Genomic DNA, 17,500 nt, shown 5'->3' with positions numbered 1-17,500 from the left:
GGCAAGGAAAGGTGTCTTCTTTGATTGCTCAGTTGGCACCTATTGGAGGAAACTGCCTTATTTAGAAGATTTTTCCAGCCATGAATTTTGTGAGATTTTTTTGTTATTTTGAAAGATTAAAAAGAATTTGATTTGGTATCCTTGCCTAAAAAAATTAAGGCAAGAAAATATTTAAATATTTGGCTTGGCTTGAGTTACTTGGTTTACAATATTTGAGCTATAGAAGTTGTTGATACTCGCCTTCTTTACTTGGTCATACAAGGGGTGGATTAGCACTTGATCTTGTTGTTAGAAGATGGGCCCAACCCCACAGGACCAAGGTGCCCACATATCCAAGTGTGTTAGAAGATGGGTTCAAGCCCATAAGACCAAGGAAGGCCCACTCATCTGAGAGATGTGGAAGATGGGCTCAAGGCCCACAGACCAAGGAGAAGACTTTCTAGTCCATATATTGATGGCAGGATGGCACATAAAGAGTCATCTCATAGTGATGGCATTGATGTAATTGTTTAAGTTCCGGGGGTATTATTATAATATTATAGTTTTATCAATCTTTAAATTGAGTTTTAGAGGGAGGGTTGGAACATAAGCTCATAACCTCTTTTTCCTCATGTTTTCACCCAATGGGTCTCTCCCTTCTTTTTCTCCATAAACTAAATCCACGAAGTCTTGATAATACCATGTTGATTTTCAGTACTTATAACTATGGCTTACAGGATTCTATAAACCCAATTTTTTTCTTTGTCATATTGATGGTTCTTTTTTCATAGTTGTTAGAAACTTTAGAGTGTCCGATTACTTGTTTAGAGTTAGACATTCTTCTACTGGGAAACAGCATTTCGTTTTAGTTTTATTTCTTTTGTTTGAATTTTCAGCATTCCAATTCGATACAAAGATTGTTGAAGTACTTTGCACTTGAATTCTTAAGAAATTTGTTCCAGCCAAGGCTTCATCAGAATAACCGTCGACGACTCCACCCTCAATGACTGTAGCTGCTCCACCTCCCACTGCTTGGTGTTGATGTGCTTACAAAGGAAATGATGGTACTTCATTTTGGGCCAGACAAGGCCGCCAAAAAGAAAGATCTCCTCATAGCGGACCACCACAACTCTCTGGCCATTGAGAAGCTCTTTGGCCAGGGTCACAGCCAAACTGCTGAACAGAGAGCAATTGTGTCCCTCAACTTTATCAGAGCAGTTGTGTTCCTCAGCAAAGCACAAGCCAAGAAGATGGCACGCTTCCTTCCAAATTCGGAAAGACACTGGGGTCCTAAGGTTAGAGCAAGTTGGCGTAGCATGCTACTCTATTGGGTCCTGATAAGTTAATGATATTGATAACCATGAAGAAGATGAACCTCGATTGCTTTTGGAAAGATCTCCAACTGTTGCGAAAAAAAATTCTCTTCACAGCCACTCCGAAACTGACTTTGCCATCATTCTGAAATTGTTTGCTAGGTTATTTCTTTCCCCAAAAACTTCATAAGAGATCTTCTCACTGTTATCTTCCAGCCAGCACCTAGTTGATCTAACACAACTGCATCTCATTGATCGATAAATGTTATGTCAGTCCAAATTAATCTCAAGAAGATATTATGTGGATTAATTGAAGAGGACGAGAGGTTGAAACTACATTCTTGGATATGAAAGAAATTTTGTGTTGCTTTCTATGTTGGCAATCATCACAAGGTCTCACTCTTACAATTTTTTGATCTAGTAGTCCTCTCACTATGTATATGTCCTAGTCTTTTATGACATAACCAAGATTCATTAATTTTTGGAACCAAATAGATGGAACTAGTAGAGGTATATTTACTTTGTTTTCTACATAGAGATTCCTATTTCTATGTCCATCAAGAACTAGTTCACCATTTTCATTTTTTTCTAAGAATTTGTCCTTTTCATATGAAACTTTGTTTCCTTTAACTAATGCTAAGTAAGTCATACATCAATCCTTCTACATAATATACATCGGATATGAAAGAGGTTGAGATACTGATTTTACCTGTTCATTTTATGGTTGTTGAAGAGAAGATATGAAAGCCTCTTACATGACTCTCACAGTAAACAATCTCACACAACTAGAATTAACAAGGTGGTGTCTTACAAGAGTCTCACAAAAGGTGGCCTCACAGAAGAGTCTCAGTTTAAAGGTGTTTTAGTTATGTTAGTCTTCTATTTATGTTGAGTTATTTAATTATGCTAGGACTTATATTTAAGTGTTAAAGTTTGGGTGTAATTGAGACAGTGGTAGTTTAATTGAAATTTGACTCTACTACTTTCCTCTATTATATTGGAAGATAGAGCCCAAGCCCACACGACCAAGAAAGACCCACATATCCAAGTGTATTAGAAGATGGGCCCAAGCCCATAAGACCAATGAAGACCCATGCAACCAAGAGATATAGAAGACGGGTTCAAGGCCCACAGATCAAGGAGAAGGCCCATAGGCCTACATACATTGATGGCAGGATGGTAAATAAAGGGTCATCTAAAAAAAGATGGCATTGATGTAATTAAGTTAAAGTTCTAGGGTTAAAACCCTAAACCCTATATCCTAAGTTCAGGGGTATTATTGTATACAATAGTTTCATAAATCTATAAATAGAGCTTATGGAGGAGAGCCGGGGGGGGGGGGGGGAGGTGTGCAGTTTTCTCCTGATGGATTTCTCTCCCTTTTTCTCCATGAGCTGAATTCATGGAGTCCTGAAAATCAACATGGTATCAGAGCTTTGATTTTCATGACTCCGACTATGGGTTTTCAAAGTTCATATTTTTTTCATCTCTAAGTACACGTGCATTATTTATTTATTTATTTATTTTTGCTTCTAGGTTAATTTAGCCCTTCTTTTTGAGTCTCCCCATTGTCAATCCTTTTGAAGTCTTTTCTGTGAATGTCGGGCAATCAGAATTGACTAGGTACTACTTACTCGTGCGTTGGTCTATGGCATGATGACTGTGTTGAGATCATTGCCAATAATCAAGGCAATTGAACGACGCCTTCTTATGTTGCTTTCATTGATACCGAGCGTTTGATCGGAGACACCGCCAAGAATCAGGTCATTGATGGACCAGGTGACAAGTCTATGATAATTATTGATTACAAGGTCAAGGATAAGCAATTTTCTACCGAGGAGATTTCTTCCATGGTCCTCATGAAGATGAGGGAGATTGCGGAAGCTTTCCTTGGCTTTCATGTAAAAAACGTCGTTGTCACAGTACCTACATACTTCAATGATTCTCAGTATGCCTGGAACGGTCGTCGAATCAAAGCAAGGCTGGCCAACGACACCTCGACGTCCGCATGATCATGTCTGAGTCCTGTTTTTCCACTCTGTTCAAAACCAGAGACGATGACTTGCTGTTCAACACAGTGAAGAAGACGAAGGTATTCCGAGAGTCCTTCGGGGCCATGCGTCTCTGGACTGTTTCCTAGAGATTTCTTCGGCACCGAGAAGGAGTCACTGTATCTGTTGGCATTGATGTAATTAAGTTAAAGTTCTAGGGTTAAAACCCTAAACCCCAAGTTCAGGGGTATAATTGTAATATAATAGTTTCATTAATCTATAAATAGAGTTTGAGGGGGAGGGTTCCTAACCCTTCCTCCTCCAGTTTTCTCCCCATGGGTTTCTCTCCTTTTTTCTTCGTGAGCTAAATTCATGGAGTCCTGAAAATCAACATGGTATCAGAGCTTTGATTTTCAGGACTCACATCTATGGTTTTTTGGATTAAAAAAACCCTATTTTTTCTTTGTTCTACTGTTGCTTAGTTTGTTTTTTCTCGTCATCTTGTTGTTAGTTTTTGTTGTTTCTTTGATTAGTTTTTTTCACTAGAATTCCTTTGTATCTCAGTTGCCTTCCGTTGGAATCTCACCACGGGCGCTGCTCGCTCCAACCCTCAAGGTTCCTACCACTACGGCAGCATCAACATCACTCGCAACATCAAAGTAGCGTAGGATCTGTTTCAGAAAACTCAGCCTCCCTCGTCACCGTTCTCACACACACTCTCGTCTCCCTCTGATTTCAGTTTGTTTTGCTCTCGAAGATGGTGAAGAAACCTAATATGGGCCATCAGAAGATCGATATAAAGAAGATAGAGAATCCAGAAACCCATTGAGGGGGAAAGTTAGGAATCAAGTCCATAACCCTTCTTCCTCCAATTTTCTTCCAATGGGTTTCTCTCCCTTTTTCTCCATGAGATAAATTCATGGAGTCTTGAAAATCAACACCTATCAACTACAACTTCCCACAATGGCCAAACTTCATGATGTGTTCCATGTCTACTTAAACTCTTTCAGGGTCCACCTCCTCCTTTAACCCCATCACTTTCTCCAGTGGACAATGGGCGGGTTATTCTTCATCCAGCTACGGTATTGTGTGCCCGTCGTATTAATGACCAGTGGAAGATTCTAGTCCTATGGAAGGACACCGAATCAACAGCTGCTACATGGGAACAACTAGCCAAGTTCAAACATGTCTACCCAACTTACGAGCATGAGGACAAGCTCTTTCTCCAAGGGGAAGGAGGGAGGGGGGGGGGGGGGGGGGGGGGGGGGGAGGGGGGTGCAGATGTTGAGGACTCAATAGCTAACCGAGTCACCCAAATGAGGCGTCAATGACTAACTGAGTTAATTACTTTTACTTTCATATTTTATATTACTTTTAAGTATATTTTTTCATTAACTATGTAAGGGTACATGCCACAGGGGTAGAATTATCCTTTTTAAGCCCTAAACTCTAATGACGTCAAACCCTATTTAGAGGGTAAAGGAATAGAAGAAAGGCAAGCATTGAATTAGGTTACACAGGCTTTGGAGCTCTCCTTGAAGAGCTCTAGGGTTTGGGAGGTCTCATTGACAAGCTCCAGGTATAGGTTCCCTCTTAAATTAAATTTTCTTCTTTCTCTCTACTGTTTTATCTTGTTCTTACCAATACCGAAGGAAGTTCTTTCCCTTTTTTTGAGCTCAACCAGAGGTTCTAGCCTCTCCTTCATTCACAATAGTCAGAGAGGGTTTCTCTCTACCTTTCCGAGCAAAGGTAGGGGCTTTCCAGCCCTATACCGAGAGGAAACGAAAATAGATGTGCTTCAGCCTCTAAAGTCCAGTGAGTAGCGGGTTTAGGGATCCCTGACCCCTCTTAGCCGTGAGTAGTAGTAAGAAGCAAGAAGGTCCTAATCTCACCCAACAGTGAGCAGCCAGGCCAAATCCTCTCCTATCCAAGAGCAACAAGGGTTTCTCAACCCTTACCGAGAACAACAACCTAGATGTAAAGAAAAGAGACTCTTTTCCTCATTACCGAGAGCAGAAGCTCTATTATAGTGCTGGATTCACCAATCCCGGAATATTTTATTTATGGGGGTATTTTTGGAATATTGTATTTATAGGGGTATTTTTAGAATATTTTATTGTAAATCCTAACAGGGTGAACCCTATTTAAGGGGTAAGAGTAATGAGAAATGGAAGCATTGAAGTATTAAGAATTAGGTTAAATTTAGCGTAAAGAGGCTTAGAGTTCTCCTCAACGAGCTCTAGGGTTTTTAAGCTTCCCTTAGGCTTGATCTTTCGTTTTCGTCTTCCCCATGTCTTCCGACTACCCCTACGGTAATGCTTGGAAGACCCGTAACCCGTGGCAGACCCTAGATCCTCCCAAAGAATCCACGTGTCAGATCCGGGACCGTAACACCCACACCAAGTTACTCGTTCCATGGCTAGGGGCCATAAAAATTTTCCAAGAACAATCAGTGTTATGGTTCCTAGCCATGAATCTAGTAACTCGACGAAGTAATTGTGAATCCAGCACTGAATTAGGGTTCTTGGTCTCGGTAATGAAGAAAAGAACCTCCTTTCCTTACCTGTTCTTGGTATGATTGAAAAGGAGTTTCATTTTCTTAGTCTTCTTGGTTAAAATAATACTTCTCTTGTTGTTCTCGTCCAGGTTGGGCTAAACCTTTTTTTCTGCTCACGTCTAAGAGGGTAGGGACCCTCTAGAAAGGTTGCTGCATAGGAGAGATTAGGACTTCCTAACCCTCCCTTACTCGATTCGAGGCTAAAGCTGCCTCTTTTAGATGAGTTGCTTGATTAGGGACTCAAGACTTCCCTTTTCTTGCTCGGATTGAAGGAGAACTATTCCTTCTTGCTACTGTAAACGTGGAAGAGGCTAAAACCCCTCTTTGAACTCCAAAATAGTAACTTAAGTCCCTCTCCCTTATCTTGGATAATCTCAATGCAAACCAGAATTCAAAGAGAGAAGAAATAAAACTCAAATCAAGAGAACCATACCTAGATCTCATCAAGGAGACCTCCCAACCCTAGAGCTCGTCAAGGAGACACCCCCCCCTGCTTCCCCCTCCCCCTACCAATGGAGAATGATCATGTCCTCAAGCTCGTAAGATGGGTAGACTTGCTGGAAGTTGGCTAGCTACTCCCATGTCACATCATCTTTCTCGGTGTCCTTCCACTGTACAAAAATCTCCCATTGGTCATCAATCTGACGGGCCCGAAATACCGTAGTTGGAGAAAGAATAACTTGGACCATTGTCCACTGGAGGAAGAGACAGAATTACCGACGGAGGTGGACCCTTAAAGGGTTTAAGTAATTAAACATGGAACACATCATGCAGTTTAGCCGTTGCGGGAAGTTGCAATTGATAGGCTACTGGCCCGATACGTCGAGTAATAGTGAAAGGCCCAAAGTATTTTGGGGAGAGTTTATGACATTGTTGGCCCGCTAGTGAGTGTTGACGGTAGGGATGGAGTCCTAACCAGACATAGCCACCTTCCTTGTATTCGATATCCCGGTGTCCCTTGCCGTAGAAGTCCTTCTTAAAAATCTGTGCTTTGAGGAGGCGATCCGAAATATTCTGTAGCACCTGGTCCCATTCCATAAGTGTGTGATCGATAGAGTCCACGCAGGTGGAGCCCCGAGTATACGATAGAAGCCGAAGCGGATCTTTGCCATAGAGAATACAGAAGGGAGTAGATTGTTAAGCTGTGTGGAAAGTGGTATTGTAACAATATTCCACCCACGGTAGCCAATGCACCTAGATTTTAGGACAATCGCTCACAAGAAATCGGAGATACATTTCCATAGTGCGGTAAACGACCTCTGTTTGTCCATCTATTTGAGGATGATATGATGATGAGAACTTCAACTTGGTGCCACAAAGACGAAATAGTTCACGCAAAAAAGTGCTAGTAAAAGCCGCATCCCTATCACTGACAATCGATTCTGGAATACCATGTAAACGAATAATATGCTCGATAAATATTTGTGCCTCTCTGGATGCGGTATATGGGTGAGCCATGGGTATGAAGTGAGCATATTTGGAGAATCAATCTACCACCACAAATAATATCGACTTGCCGGAAAATAGTGGAAAACCTTCGACGAAGTCCATAGAAATATCAGCCCACACCTGTGTAGGAAGTGCCAAAGGTTGCAGGAGACCTGCTGGACTTAAGTGTTCAGCCTTGTTACATTGACAAACCTAACCGGATGTTACATTTGCTGCAATAGAGGTCTTCATACCCTGCCAATAGAAATCCGCTTGAATGCGATGCAAGGTTTTCTGGATGCCTTCATGAGTACTGTCATGGTATGCTGAAATGATGGCCAAAACCAAATCTAAAGTGTGTAGGATATATAAGCGCAAGCAATAATAAATAACAGAGTCCTGAATGGTCCATCTAGAGTCCATGGTCCCCTCTGTGATTTTCTTGAGCATATCGAGAAGAACCGGATTGCTGGCATTTTCCTCCTTCACCAAGTATAAAAGAAGAAAATGAGGCTGGCTGGTAGCATATAGAAGTGGTGGGGTCTCCAAACATTGGGACAAGGCATCGGCCACCATGTTTAATCTACAGGTGCGGTATTCCACCGTAAATTCGAATCCCAACAATTTACTTATCCAGTGTTGTTGAGGATAAGTCGTGAGGTGCTACTCCAACAAATATTTGAGGTTGTAATGATCGGTCCGAATAAGAAATGCACGTCCCCATAAATACGGACACCAATTTTGTACAAATTTGGCCGACCTGATTAACTCCAATTCATATGCTGGCAATTTGTTATGTCGGACCACCAGCTGGCGGCTAAAATATGCAATAGGGTGAAAGTGTTGTTGTAGAATGGCCCCAATGCCCCCACCTGATGCGTCACACTCGACCTCAAATAACTCTTCAAAATTGGGAAGTTGCAGCACTGGTGTGGAGGCAAGAGCTAATTTGAGATTTGAAAAGGACTGAGTAGCCTGCTCATTCCAAATAAAGGAATTTTTCTTGAGGAGGTTTGTCAATGGTGCAACAATTGGTCCATAGTTTCTGATAATTTTCCTATAATAACTTGCCAATCCCAAAAACTGTCACAAAGCTGAGGTATTCATAGGTTGCAGGCAATCTACAATAGCCTGAATTTTCTCAGAATCCACTGTGACTTCATCATGTGAAATAATATGGCCGAGATAGGCCACATGTGATGTCGCAAATGAACATTTTGATTTATTTATATATAATTGATGGGCACACAACAATTCAAATACCAATAATAAATACTCTAAATGCTGATGTCTAGACTGGTTTTAAATGAGTATGTCCTCAAAGATAATAAGTACAAATTTACGAAGATAGTTGTAGAATACCTTGTTCATTAATGCCTGAAATGTGGATGGGGTGTTGGATAACCCAAATGGCATGACCACAAATTCAAAGTGGTCATGATGAGTGCAAAAATCCATTTTTGAGATGTCGTCTAGGTGCATACGAACCTGATGATATCCCGTGTGCATGTCAAATTTATCGAATATATGAAAACCGTGCAATTCATCTAAAAGCTCCTCCACCAGAATAGGGAACTTATCTTTCACAGTTTGGGTCCTAATAATCAATAAAAAATCGCCATGTACTATCATATTTTTTTACGAGGAGGACTGGTGAGGAGAATGGGGAACGACTGCAAGGAATAAGGCCTTGTTGTATCATGGCTTGGCACTGTCGTTCAATTTCATCTTTTTGGAGATGTGGGTACCGATAAGGTCGAACGACCACCACTTCTGATCCCTTTTTTAAACATATGAGATGGTCACAGTGCCTCAAGGGCTCTTGGAACAAGTCCGAGAATTCATCCAGCAGATTCTCTCTATTGTTGTCTGGATTGTTCTGTGAGTAAATCGTATGAATATGATGTGGCTTGTCCATGTGACTATCCTGTAATAATACTTGTTGTCCACCCATAGAAAAACTCATAGTTAAAGCATTAAAATCCCATAAAATAGGGCCGAGTATTTGCAGCCATTTAATACCCAAAACCATATCAAACCCAACTAGAGGTATGACAAAAAATTCAAAATGAAAAGAAGTCGGACCTATTGAGAACTTAAATTTTTTGCTGATGTCGTAGCTAGGAACTTTTTCTCCATTGGCATCTGAAACAGTTGTTGTAGAGTGTGGAAGTATCTATAGTTGAAGGTGTTGAGCAGTTGTCCAACTAAGAAAATTATGTGTACTTCCCGAATCCACAAGGTTGACAAAGTCCTCGTCCATCATTCGAGTGCGGACTTGCATCGTTTTGGCGGATTTCTGTCCTATAATGGCATGCGGAGATATTTCTAGTGGATCCTCCTCTGTAGAATCAATCTATTGTGGTTCTGTGATATCATCTGTGAATTCATCGACCTGTAACCAGACCAACCGTTTACACTGATGGCCTGCCCTATATGTTTCATCACAATTGTAAAATAAGTTCTTGGCTTTGCGCTCAACCATCTCCCCACTAGTTAAGTTCCTAATATACTGGGCGGGTGGGTTGTTGGGCCGTGTATCTGCTGTAGGATTAATACTGGGATAATTTCTGATTTGTTGCCCTGCCTGAGAAACTAGATGAGTATTACTGTTGCGCCTCCCTTGCCAGCTAGTGGGAATGTTCCAATCCCCTTGCCAAGCTGGCTTCCTGTTTTGAACTTTTTGTCGAAGTTCCAGTGCGCGAGATAGATTCATTGCTCGAGCTAAGTCAGCAGGTTCATGTAGCTCCACCTCTAATCGTAATGACTCACTAAGGCCCACTGTAAATAAATTGACCTGCTGATCTAAGCGAACCATCCGGCTAGTGGTTGCCAATTTTTCCTGGAATTGTTTTTGATAGAGCTCCACTGGAGCAGTTTGTCGTAACAACACCAAATCCCCCAAGGGGTTACAGTGGGCTGGAGGACCGAATCGTATAGTGCTTAATTCTTTAAACTCTTCCCAATCCTGCATTAATCTATCCGACTCAACTTGATAAAACCAAAGTTGTGCTTCCCCAAGCAAGTGGTAAGCGGCCAACCCTACCATATCATTAGCTGTTGTTCTTTGATGGATAAAAAATTTCGCACCTATGTAACCAAATCAAAGGGTCTCCTGACCCATTAAAAGTAGGAAAATCAAGTTTTGTGTACCTTGGTACGGTGCCTCCTCCCTGGTTGAATTTTCCAATCTGGCCATAAAAAATAGTGCATCCAACAAATTGATCTCCCCTTCTGCTCCATCATTACAACAATTTTTTTGTCAGTCTCTGCCAATGCTTTCTGAACTCTGAGCACCAATTCCTTTAACTCATTAATGCTGTTCTCCACCGTGTTACCTTGTTCCGAGACCAAGTTGTTATGGTCCCTAGCCATGGATCTAGTAACTCGGCGAAGTAATTGTGAATCCAGCAATGTATTAGGGTTCTTGTTCTAGGTAATGAAGAAAAGAACCTCCTTTCCTTACCTGTTCTTGGTAGGATTGAAAAGGGGTTTCCTTTTTCTTAGTCTTCTTGGTTAAAACAATACTTCTCTTGTTGTTCTCAGCCAGGAAGGGCTAAACCCTTTTTTCTGCTCACGTCTAAGAGGGTATGGACCCTCTAGAAAGGTTTTTGGTGTCCACGTAGGAGAGATTAGGACTTCATAAACCTCCCTTACTCGGTTAAAGACTAAAGCTGCCTCTTTTAGATGAGCTGCTTGATTAGGGACTCAAAACTTTCCTTTTCTTGCTCGGATTGAAGGAAAATTATTCCCTCTTGCTACTGTAAATGTGTAAGAGGCTAAATCCCCTCCTTGAACTCAGAAAATAGTAACTTAAGTCCCTCTCCGTTATCTTGGATAATGTCAATGCAAACCAGAATTCAAAAAGAGAAGAAATAAAACTCAAATCAAAAGAACCATACCTGGAGCTCATCAAGGAGACCTTCCAACCTTAGAGCTCGTCATGGAGAACTCCAAACCCTATTTAACCTAATTCAATACTTGCCTTGTCTCTATTTCTCTGCCATGTAAATAGGGTTTGAGCTCTTTACATAATTAATGAAAAATGTACTTAAAACAATATAAAATATGAAATTTAAAAGTAATAAACTCAGTGAATCATTTCCTCCTCATTTGGGTGGCTCGGTGTGCTATTGAGTCCTCAACAATCAGCCACCTCGTGGCTCTCAAAAAAATCTCCAAATAATCACAAAACCGAGTAGAGTTCTTCAAACAACTTGGTTCATGGAGAAGCTTAGCATAGAAGTTAAGTAATTATATGTCTGAAATCCAATGGATAAAAAACACTCAGAATAGGCTCAAGAAAAATTTCCTTCATTTGGAAAATCTTTTTCCCACAAAATTATAACCTTTTATGCAGTAAATCTCTACATAAACCCTTTTTCAGCTAAGAACTTGCAAACCGACAAAACTATCTTAGTAAACTTCTTTTAATCCGAGATGCATAAATCTCAATAATTTCATAAAATGAAGAAAACAATAAAATCAAATCTGAACCATCTTCTAAAGACCTGAAAACCAAGTGCTTGAAGTAATAATAACAAGAATGAAAAACTTATCTTACAAGCTTCGATCTTGCTTCACAAAAATCCTTCTATGAGTAGCTTTGATCATAACTTCTTAGAGCAATCTTGTAATTTGGGGATCTTAAATTTGATGCTCTAATACAATGTTGATTTTAGGGCCCCATGATTGAAACCTCGAGCAAGATGAGAGTGGGAGAAGAAAAAGAGCAAAGAGAGAGAGAGAGAGAGAGGGAGAGAGAGCTCGGATAGAGAGGAGAGAAGAGAAAAGAGGGAAAAAGAGTTTAGGCTAGAGAGAGATTCTTAACGAGTTGAGAAGTGGAGAGCTTGATTGAACCCTTCAACTAAGACTCCTATTTATACTATTTTTATTACATATTTAGAGATTAGATAGGATCTCTAATATTCCTAATTACATCAATCATGATTTTCCAAATCTACAAAAATCAATGAAAGATAAATCTATTACATTAATCAAGGAAGATTGCCAAAGCTTTTAACTCATGTGATAAGGATGCCAACTCATGTGATGACGCATCATGCCACCTCACGTGGTCATGGTGGGTCCCACTCTGTAACACTCATGAACTCTATAGAACCTTTTCTGACTGCTCGAATCGGATTGAACGAAGGATATTTCCTCATTTTCTTTCAAGAACACTTTTTTAGAACGCTTTTTAGAACTCCAAATTTCTTTTGTGTCACACTCTCACATCCTAAAACTCTAATTATAGAGCTTTCTAACCCTCCTTGGAAAAACTACCCCTTAATATCTGAGCTGATTTGACCATCCAGATCTATACCCGCTTTGATATGTAGGCTCAGATCATTGATACCTTCTTTGATATTTAGATCTACAATCACTTTGATATGACGGTTCAGATCTGTAACTACTTTTGATCTTAACGTTAGATCTGTAATGATATGATCTGACTATATAGATCTGTAACTGCTCAATCTGATGGTTTAGATCTTGTAACTATTCGATATAACTATTCATATTTGTAACCACCTAACCCGATGGTTCAGATTTGTAACTGATTTGTTAGTTCAATTTTGTAATTGTTTTCATCCAACAGCTCTGATGTTGATCAATCCCAACGGTCGGATCAATCTAACCATTTCAAAAAGTTCATCCTACTTTGGCCCCATCTGCGGCTCACCCAAACACATGTGTGAACATGTGTGGCAGGCTACACACGTACAAGACCACGTGCACGTGCAAGCATGAGACCTAGAACGCACACGTGTGTGTGTCTCATAGGAAGTCAAAGTGGAATGGGTTTCTATATTTAACCCAAGATATCCCCAATGCTTTTGGCAATGTGGGAGTAAAAAGAAGGAAATAAATTAGGGAAGGGAAAGAAGAAAAAGGAAGTCACGTGCACATGCCTCTTGTGCTCGTGTGTACCTTTCATTTTTTTAAAAAACTCTGATAGTTATAGCAACAAATTCATCGAGTTCAAGGATTCAGCATCAATGGCTTCTGGGCTTGACCACATAAGGAAATCATGGTTTGGGTAGCACCACAGTCTTGACATCTAGCAAGCATAGAAAAATAATAGAAGTACAAAGAAATATGACACCTGTGAGCTGTCCATAGTTATAATTTTGTCCAATGAAAAATTTTTCTTGGAAACTCAGCGCCTCATTGCCACCCAATGTACCCCAAACATGCAAGTCTCCAAAAAAACCAAAAGAGCTAGCGATGAGCACCACCCATCGGCATCGAAGTCTTCACCTTGAGGAGGGTTTATAATTATGCCAGGCCTTAGATTCTACGCTCTTGGCTATATCATCGTACATAAACACAATGATGTTTTTATCCTCGTTTAGCAACTGGTATACATGACAAACATCTACCTAGTGTATATAATTCCCAAAACCACCACCATGGACAACAGAGACTGGTAATCACTAGATACAGTCTATGTAACTGTTGAGGTTGTGATTCAAAGAGTTAACATAGATAATGCAACCAGTCTAGAGTCTCGGTAGAGAGAGAAACTTACGAAAGAAATGTCTCGATAAAGCAATACCACACTGAGGAGCCGCTAAAGCAAATAAAATCTTGTCAGAAAGATGACTCCAAAGTGAATTATAGAGTTGTTGAGATCATTGTTAGTCATAGAAATGACTGGTGGTAGGAAAAGAAAATCAATGAGAGAACTGGCTGAGATGGCTATTGCTTAGAAGAGAGAGAATTGATGGCAAAAGATTTGATTTTTATTTTTGGTGGAAACCTTAGTAGACTCGTGAACATAGAAGCATGATTTTAGTGTATGAACATATAATAAACTGCTATTGATCGAACATAGAGTTTGAAATATGAAACAAAAGACTAACAAAATTCAAAGAACAAATACTAAAAACAAAGAGACACAAGATTTATGGGAAGTAAAAGTATTGCCTCTATGGTTGACCAAATCAACTCACAGAATCTGCTTTGATACCATATTGAATTTCTAGAAAAGCCAAATACTTCACTGACTTGATCTATAATTGAGTACAATGATCCTCTGTTTTTAATAGAAGAAACAAGTAGAATTAAATAACAAATAAAGTACCTTTGTCCCAGTTACACCCAAAGTCAAATACTTAAAGATAAGTCCTAGAACTATTAAATAACTTAACACAAATAGAAGACTAATACATCTAGACGTCTTTAAATTGAACCTCTACTGTGAGACCTCATTCTTATGAGAGTCTTCTTAGACTCAACCATATTAATTTTGGCTCTTGGGGACTTCTTGTTGTGAGAGTCATGTCATATTCTTCCATACATACTCTTCAACAAGAAGCTTATTGAAATGGCAAGAGCCATGTTACATGCATATGACTCATAAATTTTGGGTTGAAGCTATAAATACAGCTTGCAACATTGTAAATCAAGTTAGTATTAGGCCCATTCTCAAGAAAACACCTTATAAATTGTATACAAATAGCATTTCAACTATTATTCATTTTAAAATATTTGGATTCAATGTTTTCATACTCAAAGAACCCAAGGAAAAACTAGAGAATTTTGAATCAAAGCATCTATGAGAGTTGAGGAGTTGGTACATGTTCAATTTGATGAGTTGAATTCACCAAATTCAACAACAACTCCAATTTCAAATGATGAAGAGGATAACCTCCTTGAATCGTGTAAGAGATCAAAATCTCAAGACCTAAATCTTAAGGAGAACCCACAAAACTTGGATAACTAAGAAGAACCACCTAAAGGCACTAAGAACTATAAGTTAGCTAATCACCCCTTGGAAAAAATCAATGATGACCCAATAGGTAAAATACAAATTTGAAGAGGAACTCGTGTACATATGATAAATTGTGTCTTTGTTTCTCAATCCAAACCAAAAATTTCACTATTTTTGGATTATGATAATGCAAGGAGAATTTAACCAATTTGAAATAAATCAAGTTTGAACTTTGATATCTAGATCCAAAAATCAACAAGTCATAGGTACAAAACGGGTTTTTTGGAGCAAAACGGATGAGTCAAATAGAATTGTGAGAAACAAAAATAGGTTGGTAGCCAAGGGTTATAATTAAGGAGGAATAGATTTTAAAGAAACTTATTCACCCGGAACTAGAGTAGAAGCTATTAGAATCCTTTTAGCCTATGATGTCACAAAAACTTTAAATGGTACCAAATAGATGTAAAGAGAGAATTCTTAAAGGATACATAGAAGAAAAGGTTTATGTAGAAAAACTAGGAGGATTTGAAGATATTAGCAAGCCAAGCCATGTCCATAAAATGCACAAAGATCTATATGGCATGAAGTAAGCTCCTAGAACTTTGAATGATAGATGTATTGACCTAGGTTGACCCTCATCCATATAATATTTGTAGTTCAAGCATTTCAAATGCATTTCCTTCAAGAAACACAAAATTAAGGTCCATGAATAAGAATTGACAAATTTGGTACAAAACCTCATGCAAAAATAAAGTCCCAAGTCATCTTGAAGAAACACGTACAAGAAACTTGAAGACTTAAAGATCTAGAGTTATGTTACATAAAAAAATTCTCAAGAACTCTAACCATGTAAGAAGAACCAAATTTCACTCCTAAGGTACTCAAGATATTATTGTGCCTTTGGGCATAAAATCTTTCAAAGCTATGTTTTATCGATGCATACAAACAATTTATAATTGTTAAAATCCTTTAGTTTAACCTATATCTTGCTTAAATTTTAAATTGGTACACTAGCATAAAACACGATCTATCAACATGTATAGGCTTGATGATCCAGAATGTAGTTTGGTAGAACTTCTAAAACATGATGGATCATCGATGTAGGCATGATCGATCATACAAATTATTTCCAAGAAGAGTTTATAAAGCTTGATTGATCATATAGAACACTGATTTGGCAGTTCTATAAAGCATAATCAATCAATGAGTTTTATAAAAGGTTAAAAAATTGTAGATTGGTTCCCTGATCGATCAAGAGGCTTAGGAAACTCAAAAAAATATAGTTGTTATACATGGTTGATCGATCAACACTTTTTGAATCTTTCTAAAAATGGTAAAAAAATGGCTAATTTAGCCAGGAATCTTATAAATAAGCCTCTAAACTTATAAGGGAGTATTAACTGAGCATTTATTGGCAATTCATAGAATTTATAAAAGACTTTTGTATTTGAAATTTTAAATTACCGTTTTTGAGAGAAAATCCTGATTTAGTCCAAAGTTCTTCATCTTCTCTCAAATCTCTTTGCATTCCTAGCTTAATCAAGCTCCATTAAATTATCTCTTGTGCTCAAAGGATTAGAAGCTTGTATTTCTCTAGTAGAAGTTTGTTGTCTCCTCTAAAAGGAAGGTGTAAGTTTCTCTTTTACTTTGTGTATTTTCATTTTCTTATAATAGAGGTGTTCTAGAACCTTAACCTAGGAGGGATGAGCTTACTAGACACATAATCAAGTTGTAGAAGATCTCTTGTGAGAGATTTGTTTTTTATAATTGGGCATTACACTCTGTTTAAAGAGACCTAAAATGTCTTTTGTATGTAAAATTTAGCTAATAGAACTTATTAGTAAACTTTTCTCGAGCAAATGTTCTTGGGCAACATAGAAAGCAAAAAATCATTGTGCGCTTGTGAATTATTTCTCATAAATTATTTTTACACTTTAAGTACTTAATTCTTATTCTATATTCTCAATTCATCCCCTTCTTGCGAAGCCACCTATGTCAGCAAGTTTAAAACTAATTCCTTAAAAAAAAACAACTATAAGAGAGAGTGTGAATATGATATTATTCATCGACAGTCCATGATTCAAACTTGAATGTTGTCAAAATGTGAATGATATCATATTTGGCGCTACTGACACCTCCCTATATGAAGAATTTTCTTAGGTAATAAAAAATGAGTTTGATGCGTGAACTCATGTACTTCCTTGGACTTCAAGTGCTTCAAACTAAAAATGGAACCTTCATAAATCAGTCCAAGTAAACAAAATAATTACTTAAGAAATATAATATTGAAACCTAAAAAAAATTAGCATACCCATGAGATCATCCTTAAAGTTAGACTCGTATGACTCTAGAAGACTTGTCGACCAAAATTTATATAGAAGTATAAAAACTCCACTTTACTTGACAGCTAGTGGACCAAAGATAATGTTTTCAGTTTACCTATGTGCTAGATTCCAAACTAACCCTAGAGAATCACACCTAGTAACCTAAAAAGAATCTTTTGATCTTTGTA

At 38.6% G+C, this 17,500-nt stretch overlaps 1 protein-coding gene across 1 annotated transcript; it reads right to left on the bottom strand.

Annotated features, from left to right (window-relative positions):
• Positions 1-9,624: 9,624 nt before the first annotated feature.
• Positions 9,625-10,317, bottom strand: LOC137965301 (uncharacterized). Its single transcript, XM_068811623.1, has one exon. The coding sequence runs from the start codon at positions 10,315-10,317 to the stop codon at positions 9,625-9,627; it is 693 nt and encodes a 230-aa protein (XP_068667724.1).
• Positions 10,318-17,500: the final 7,183 nt, after the last annotated feature.

This window comes from Aristolochia californica, unplaced genomic scaffold (genome assembly GCF_029961685.1).
Source record: "Aristolochia californica isolate CCGP_79_NKW_82.1479 unplaced genomic scaffold, dmAriCali1.0.hap1 SCAF_5, whole genome shotgun sequence".
NCBI lineage: Eukaryota > Viridiplantae > Streptophyta > Magnoliopsida > Piperales > Aristolochiaceae > Aristolochia > Aristolochia californica.
Note: the sequence above shows the minus strand (reverse complement) of the source record. Positions and strands in the feature narration are given on the sequence as shown.

Coding starts and splice junctions, on each gene's coding strand:
- LOC137965301 (XM_068811623.1), bottom strand. CDS start 10,317: ATGGTAGGGTTGGCCGCTTACCACTTGCTTGGGGAAGCACAACTTTGG.